Below are 8,414 nucleotides of genomic sequence, written 5' to 3'. Positions count from 1 at the left end.
AGAGAGAGAGAGAGAGAGAGAGGAACGGAGAAATTTTATTTAGTCAAGCTAAGAGAGGCGCTCGGAGAATCGAATAGATTACGAATCGTTGAATTAGTACTTAAAACAAAGAGAGAAATAAAATAGGGATGCTACTCCATGCGCGCGGATCACATGATCTCTCCGACGATAACATATCTAGGGAATCTTAGAATCTCGCGGACAAGAGAGAGAGAGAGAGAGAGAGGGAGAAGGGAATACAAAAAAAGAGGCGGAAAAGAAGAAGAAAAAGAGAAGATCAATAGAGCGATAATGGAATATCGGTTTCTCTCGGGTATTTCATCGTACGTGAGCTGCACGTAGCTGAAATTGTAACGAAATTGCGATCGAGCTGCGACGGCGAGGTTTATCTTAGCGGGGAATCCTAAGCCACCTTTTGGCGTTTATAACACGTACACGCATGCACACACACACGCACATAAATGTGGATTTACGCGTGTGTGTATGTGTGTGTGTGTGTATATACATATACACATTATATGTATAAATACAGGCAGCTGCGCATACATAGATACATACAATCGTACACATGCATACGAACGAATATTACACACATTATATGAGGTAGCACGCAGAATCGAAATAAAATGGAGTATGATCTGCTAGAAGAAATGTTCGTTTATTTCGTCAGCACACCTTATGTCCAAATCGATCCCCGGCGGCGGTCGTGAGAAGTGAATGTGCGAATCCACCGTATCTATGCGGAACAGAGAGAGAGAAAGAGAGAGAGAGAGAGAGAGGAAGAAACGACTCGGCATGCCCTCCTCCGCCGAGATCTATCCGCGACTTGAGCTCGTTGAAGAATCCAATGAAGCGCTAAGCGCAACGATCGGGCACGAAAGGAGCGGTGAGAGAGCCTGCTGCACGATGACGTCGATGTCACGAAGGCCGACACCACTTCTCCCCTCGACACCGTTTCCGGAACACAGGTGACGTTAATTAAAAAAATGTATCTTCCGAGAATTTCTCTCGAGAACGCGAATGCTTCCGTTGTACGTCGGTGTCTGCGTTCTCGAAACGCGTTCGAGGAAATCGTATCTCGATCTTGACGTCCGCCATCGTACAGTGCGAGGCGCGCAAAGCGCGACAGGTGAGCATCTCTCAGAGATATTGACAGGGAAAAATGTTATCGGACAAAGTTGAAGTGAGTATTACGGTTTCATTTTTCTCTGTACGAATGCATCAAGGATTCGTCTGGGTACGCGCTATCGCGTATATTCAGAATATATACAGGGTGTCCGTTATTAAGTAAGACATCTGTCATATACTTGTAGTTTGGGTGAACGAAAAAGCCTCCTACCATTTTGCAAAAAACCAGCCGCGCAAAATTTCGACGAGTACTTCGCAGATCCGTTAAAAAAAAAAAAAACCGTCCACCTTGAAATATGCTTGATAGATTCGGAGATCAAATAAATACGTCCAAATAGTGTAACTCTTACATTATTTCAAGCTTTGCTGATAACATTCTCCGCGAACGATATTCGTGGGCGATATTGAACAGGTGAATTAGTCACGCTTCAGGCGTGACTTCACTCTATACCACTCTATACCGCAAGTAAAGAAAATTCCGGCGCTATTATCGACATGTTGTTGAACTGACGAAATTAACTTTTGGCGGCGGATCGACTCCTCCGCAGTCTCTCTCGTTCTTCCCGACGTTACGATACCAGCTGCAGCTGCTTGTGGAAGGTTTGAATCTGCCGTAGCAGCGCGGTAAGCTGTACAGAAGCGGGCGGCTCTCGCGCCGCGCCGTAAACGCTGGATCCTCCTCTTCGGCCGAAGATTTGCGTAGCGTTCGTCAGGAAGCGAGACTTTCCAGGCGCGAGCGACACGATAGGGAAAGGATTTCTCTGCGGTCCTACGGAATCGGTCCCTATGCAAACGAGACTGCTCTTCTCGCGCAACACCTTCATCTGCTGCTTCAGCGACGTCACCTGTTCGCGCGTTATCGTTCGAGATAATCCCGTTCTGCGAAACGCATCGCGTACCGCGAATGTATATATATTCATAACAACTCTCACTTCTTTGTAGAGATCGATAACGGCGACGATTTCCTCTTCCTTCACGTGCAGCTCCTTCTCCAAGGTGGACAGTTCTCCCGGTAGAGTCGCGTCGTCGGAATTTTCCACTTCCGACTGCAATTTCTCGTATCGCCTGCACGGTCGGAAGTGTTACTGGCGGAGCTTTCGAAAATAATCGCGTACACCCTTAAGGCTCCTTAAGGCTCCTTCGACACGGAGATAAAGATTTCTTTGGATTTAATAAAGTTTCTTTAATTGAAACAAATTTGTCTTTTCAAATGGAGCGAACAAACGAATGTTTGATTCAACAAACAGGATGTTGTTTGGTTTCTTAAATAATAAAAATCTCTCTTTCTTCGTCAAATAACATATTTCTTTTATATTTTCATCAAAACATTATAATGATTGTTACAAGTAATAAATTATTTGAGAGGAGTTACGCTACGTTACGAAAATATTAAACAACTTTTTCGTTTACAGTGAAACAATATTTAATACATAATGAAGTGAACTTTTTATTGAAAACGAAATGTTACTTCCTCTAAATAATACTGTCTTCTTTTGTATCAAACAACATAATTTATTCTAGTGAAACAATATTTTCATTCAAACAAAATATCTGATATTAAATTATGTTTATATTAAGCAAATCCAAGTAAAACGAACACGTATACTCCAAATCCGAAGAAACCTTTTTCCCTGTGCGGAAGCGAGAAAATAATCTCAGGCTCAAAATTCTTGCAAAGTTTTTGTAAAGATTAAAAGATATGTCCGTCACAAATGAGACTTGTGAGATCGATTGAGAGTGGATTTATAAAATACTCCGAAAATCTTTCCGTTTGGTTTACTCTAGTAACTAAGAAAATACCCGTGAAATTAACGTGACAAAATCATGCGCCCAGCCGAGTGTCCATTTCGCTAATCGTGCGTGAGAGCCGTCGAACGTGTTGGAGGATATTTTATTAATATGCCGCATGCATACCAAGAGTTTCTAGACTTTCTAGACTCTTTTCAATAGAAAAGAATATTTGCGGACGAATAACTTAGCATTTTGGAGAAAAATGTTCGGACAATTTTACAAGTGTGCCAAATCGATCGAACAAACGTCATTTTGCGAGTAAATATATATATATATATCTTTTTATTTGAACGTATAACGCAAGAATTCCCGACGTACGTTTCCTCGCTTCTGACGTCATCAAACAAGGACAACTGCAACAAGAGACCAGGAGGAGCCTGAATCGATCACAAATGTCACTTTACGGGCACATGTTTTGATTTCCGCGTACATTGCAAGAATTTGGAACGTATATTCTCGCGCTTTTGATAACATTAATCAAGATGGCAGTGACGAGGAAACGGGGGAGCCTTTAATATAACGATACGCCGACACTCACGTGTTCATCTCTTCGAATTGATCGCGAAGATTAACCAGAACATCGTGTATCTCCTTGGAATGATGCGAGTCGGTGATGTGCATTTTATGATCGCCAATGTCCTCCTGTAATATCAACGCGTTACTACAATTACGCTCGAGACGCGCCAAACGCGCGATTCACCTCCTTGCTCAGCGACACTCGCGAGATTCGCTGCTGATTTCTCGCGTACGCCAGCGTGCTGCTCCTCCTGTTCGCAACGAGAGAGCGCCGTTGCTTCATTCTGTATTCCTCGCAAAAATCGCCCTTCTCCTCGCAAAACAACCCGGGAATCGTTCGCGCGACGCTGGATCCCGCCGTGTGAACGCTCTGCACCTTTCCCACGTGTCGCAGCTCAAACACGGACGATCCGCCGTCTCGCTTGACGTTCGAGCTCTCCTTGTCGTGGAGCCGGCCGGTCGTCGATGACTCGAGGTCGAAAATCGACTTGACGCACCGCACGCTCATCTGCTCCAGAAATGTCGACACTGGTCTCGCACTTCTGCTAACTTTTCGTATGAAGAAAGGAGCGATGTCGGTCGATTGCCTCGTCTTCATTATGCTCAGAACCTGTCAGAACGGAAAGCGTCTCAGGAGTCTCTGCCGCCTCTTCGATATCTCTCGTGGTGACTTACTTGTTGAATGTTCAGCCCGAGATTATGACTCGGAGTCACCGAGGTGCTCACCACGAACGGTATATTGCGGAAGTTGAACCTGCCGAAGTACGACCTACTCGAGCGCTTCAACTTCGAAGCTACAGTCGGCATCTCGTAATTATGAGTAGACATCGGAGCGTTAAACCCGCTGCACGCAGTGTGCTCGCGTTGATACGTCTTGCGCCGCATCAGTGAATCGTCCGGACGCTTCTCCGAGTCACGTTGCTTTTGATCGCTGCTGTCGGCTGTTACTCTAGGACTCGAAGACGACAGGATTGCATGATAGCGGCAGCGTAATTTAAGACTGATCAATTACGAGTAATTAACGCTCGGTCGACAAATCTCGTGTCGTACATTGTATCCTTCTTGAATTGCGATTTTCTCCATTTATGTTTATGCGTTGAAACGGAAAATAAAAATAATTATTTCACTATAATCACACACCACAAGAGTCTCAAGTGTCAAATTCCTTCCTGTTGTTGTTTTTTACTATGCAATTTACTACAAATTAGGATCAATTCGACTTTAATGGGTTATATTTGCGATCAACGCCACGAAATTAACTAGAACCAATGGTTTAGATACACAATACAATTTCGTGTCGTATTTTGTATTGTATTTTTGTATTGTATTTTGTATCTAATGTTATTGTTATAATAATCGTATTCTTTATTTTATATTATTTCACTCTTTCTTTTTACCATTGCTGTTATTATGATCTTTGAAAAAATTACCTTGGATTGCTTTCGCGATTTAACGTTTCAGGAGAGAGATCGTTCAACCGCTTTCCCGATTTATTTTGCTCCTGAATACTGTCGGCTGTTACTCTATCGATAGGCGATAAACAGTGCTTGGTAACAACGACGATTAAGTTTTTTTCCAATAATTAAGAGTTAAGATCGAGAAAAGTTACCTCGGATTATTTTTACGATTACTCAACGCAGTCTCAAGACTCTGCTTTTCATTACTGCGGAATTGATGTCCACGAGTAACGTGTTCAAAACGTTCAGAATACAATTTCTCTCTCGTCTTCTGAGTAACCGTTTCAGCAGGGTTCTGCTTCTTCGCATGCTTCGCCCCGCGGCCAAGTTTAGAATACTTGGCGGAGACTCTGGAGTTGCTGCTCTTTAACGCAGTGTTATGAAAAATTTCCACGACTTCATTGGACTTTCTCGCCTTCAGCAAGGCGGACTGTTGACGAGCAACGCCACGACCTGCGTGGAAAACCCTGACTTAAGAGCGGAGAAGTCCTTCGATACAACGCACTCTTACGCTCAGAAAGCATTAATTACTGATTTACATACTGATTGTACGTTAACTACATTTTAATTAACACGTTAACAGTCGTGCAATAACGCCCTGCCCAGAGGCGAGCTCGACTTTTACCTCGGTTCCTGCGTCTCTTCGCTTCCTTCCTGCCTAAGAGACACGTGTCCTTGGTCGTAACCGTGCTCCTGGAGACGGAACTCCGTAATTTTCCTCTCTTCTTCCGAATCTTCGGTGCGGCTTCGTCCGTCTTGCAGGTGGAATTTATTTCGTTCCTTGGCGTTCCCGACGCGTGTCTACACTTGTTCGCCGCTTGTCTGGCTTCTGTATCCTCCGACGTGTCTAGATTCAATTCCAGTTCATCCTCTCTCACGCAACTCGGTACCGCACCGAAATAGTCTTCGTCCGTTTTCGATATTAATCCCTCGACGGAGCCTTCGACGCTCAGCATAGATTGTAAATATTCGTGCACGTGTTCCGGGTAGGAGGAGAGCGGCCGTTTGTATTCTCTGCTCGTCTATTTGTTCAGAGGGGAAAAACTCGGTTCGTCTATCTGTTCTCGTAATTTCCAGACTCGTGCGTATCTCCAGACATACAGGAATTTATACACGATTTTTATATGAAGACTTATGATACGTATGTGTAGTCACGTACACTCGCTTCCATAGTTTTATTCTGAACTGGCACTGTCGTTATCGCGGGAGGAAGCATCTTATCTAACTGGGTCTTCGGTGTAATCGTGACGTTTAATACTCCTTTTTGCGTTTCCTCGTTCAAAATTTCGCATTTAGCGACATCGTCGCCATTGGTGTTTCTTCTGGGCGAAAATCGCGCGGATTTTAGATTCAGAGCAGTATCTACGGAAATATAAATATTTAGATGTACAAGCTGCTTAGCAAAGAACGTTGTCTGAATTTTCGTCGGCCTTCAGCGTTCAACGTTACGAAGCTTTCGGAGGTCTGTTACAGTCTGTTGGAGTTTCATCGGTAGCTGCGAACTCGAATTTACAATTACGATATTCGACGGAGGATCTGGAGCCTTTGGACAACGGTATCATTTGTTCATGCGGAGTATCGGATGTTCCTTTGCTCCCTCTCGCTTCCATTTGCCCTTTCCGGCAGACATCCATCACGTAATCTAATTCGGACTTTAACGTGAGGCATTTCGTTTCCGCCATGTCCAACTCCTGTCCGATTTCTAAGCGGAATCAATGACTCAGTTCTCAATCGGAAATTTTTTCGATCGTGTTAAAACATATTTAGAAATGCAACATCATCCGAAAAGCTGGAATACAAATTCTGAACGCGACCTAACGTAAAAATCCAAAAATAAATATTTGGAGACGAACTCTTCCTCCTGATATAACATTATCCCTTCCATCAATACATAATTTTTCATCTCACCACATTTTTTCACAATATCATCACGTTCATTTTATGGCTATTTATTGATTGATTGCAGGCTGTCTTCACATTTTTATCCAAAAAAACGTCAGTACATTCGCGATATACGATTATATAGACGATACATAGACAATTTTATCTTCCCATAATAATATTGATAATGATATTATTAACGGCACTATAGAACACCTGTGTGTCTGACTTCTCACGACCTTCTATCTTTACTTTCTTGCAACCTTTTCGTGACTGACCACATACTCGTGCATTGACGGAAAGGTCATGCTACGTACAACGCTAGAACTACGAACGAGAAAAAATTCACATTGACAGGCAACAATACTTTTCAGCGTGACGTTCGGTCTGCTTTCCGAATCGTTTAATCTGCATGATTGCATTTCGGGTGGAATTTTTCGGGATGATTCTGAAAATAAGAGAAATAATGATACACAGAGCGGGATGTAAATTCCTCCTAAATCGTAAGATCGCGTGTGCGTTGACACAAATTTTTTTTCTTACGACGGTTTTTCACGACACGACGAGTACCTGATTGTTCATCCGATAATTACCTGGAACCGTTCTCTCGCTCGCGATGCTGGGAATATTCATATCGTGTATATCCGGCTGCTCTCTCACCTAAGCTCCATAATTTTTCACTCGCACGGAAATCTGACGGCCGCTAATAGAAATTTGTCGTTTCACCGGATAAACGTAATTTGTCGCTGCCCGCGCGAGACGACGTGCGATACGAAGGAGACTTGATTAAAAGGACGATTCATAGGTTACGGTTGACACGCTGAACGTTCACATCGTTCTCCTGTCGCGGGCTGCATTCTCCTTTGTTCGGTGAGCAATCGCGCAGAGGGACAAATTCAGTGTCCACGATGCAACGGCAGCTTGACGTAAGGCGCTTTCAATTCTCGCGCCGATCTCGATATCAAAAGCGAACGGAACGCGGCGTCGCGCGGAAGTAGTGCTTGTTCCCGTTCGAGAAAACGCGACAATAATAAGAACACTCGCGACTTTATATTGTTACGCGTGACGCGCGAATTTGTCATCTCTCTTCTCCGCTCACGGCCATTATTTATTGTACGCTGAAATGTTATTGTACTCACAGATCGGCGAATCGCCCAACCGCCTTCCTCGAACATCAACGCCATCTGTCAGCGTCGCGTTGTGCCTCTCATCTCGGTCGCATTATCGCACACTTTCCGCTAAAAATAAAACACAAGTTTGTGGCGGACATGAAAAAGAAACGAGGGAAGGACGAAAATTGGGGAGAAAAACTTACAGGAAACGCGGCTGGAAGTGAAAGCGACAAGAGGTCTCGTCTTCGAACGAACGTCGCTACGAACGGTTTCAATATAACGGAAACGTCACATCGCTCGCCTCAGCTGCATATTCCTGCAGACGAAACCGACAAAGACGGTGTGCCATTCGCGTTCCACAGCAGAGGGATGGGGGGGCTGCGAAAAATCAAGCAAAGTGCGGCGGAAAGCACGAGAGCCGAAACGTCAGCTCGCTCTGCGTCAGTGCGTGTTACGTGATAGCGGGTAATTTCGAATGCGGCGGTTCCAGACTGTCGTGCCAATTTTCGTCGCCAGGGTGCGCTCGGGT

The 8,414-nt window shown here is 44.2% G+C and overlaps 1 protein-coding gene across 3 annotated transcripts; it reads right to left on the bottom strand.

Annotated features, from left to right (window-relative positions):
• Positions 1 to 498: 498 nt before the first annotated feature.
• LOC106751555 lies at positions 499 to 8,316 on the bottom strand. 3 transcript variants are annotated; one of them, XM_014632476.1, is made up of 11 exons: positions 8,089 to 8,316; positions 7,913 to 8,011; positions 6,052 to 7,221; positions 5,518 to 5,914; positions 5,045 to 5,345; positions 4,866 to 4,958; positions 4,111 to 4,390; positions 3,620 to 4,045; positions 3,458 to 3,561; positions 2,061 to 2,193; positions 499 to 1,973 (listed from the first exon to the last, which is right to left on the bottom strand). In XM_014632476.1, exons 3-11 carry the CDS (start codon positions 6,106 to 6,108, stop codon positions 1,698 to 1,700), a joined length of 2,067 nt encoding a protein of 688 aa, XP_014487962.1. In that variant the 5' UTR covers positions 6,109 to 7,221; positions 7,913 to 8,011; positions 8,089 to 8,316; the 3' UTR covers positions 499 to 1,697. The 3 variants fall into 3 exon arrangements, with proteins under 3 accessions (XP_014487962.1, XP_014487946.1, XP_014487954.1); XM_014632460.1 differs by having other exon boundaries at positions 499 to 2,193; XM_014632468.1 differs by lacking the exons at positions 7,913 to 8,011; positions 8,089 to 8,316 and adding an exon at positions 7,367 to 7,904 and having other exon boundaries at positions 499 to 2,193.
• Positions 8,317 to 8,414: the final 98 nt, after the last annotated feature.

This window comes from Dinoponera quadriceps, unplaced genomic scaffold (genome assembly GCF_001313825.1).
Source record: "Dinoponera quadriceps isolate SergipeBrazil2010 unplaced genomic scaffold, ASM131382v1 scaffold141, whole genome shotgun sequence".
Taxonomy (NCBI): Eukaryota; Metazoa; Arthropoda; class Insecta; order Hymenoptera; family Formicidae; genus Dinoponera; species Dinoponera quadriceps.
The sequence above is the reverse complement of the archived record's forward strand: the minus strand, read 5'-3'. Positions and strand labels throughout refer to the sequence as shown.

What these genes read in the sequence shown, in the direction of transcription:
- LOC106751555 (XM_014632460.1), bottom strand. Translation starts at nt 6,108, where the DNA reads ATGCTTCCTCCCGCGATAACGACAGTGCCAGTTCAGAATAAAACTATG. An exon ending in TCGGGCTGAACATTCAACAA is followed by an intron (nt 4,046 to 4,110) that starts GTAAGTCACCAC and finishes CCGTTCTGACAG; the next exon opens with GTTCTGAGCATAATGAAGAC. An exon ending in GAGTGTCGCTGAGCAAGGAG is followed by an intron (nt 3,562 to 3,619) that starts GTGAATCGCGCG and finishes TTGATATTACAG; the next exon opens with GAGGACATTGGCGATCATAA.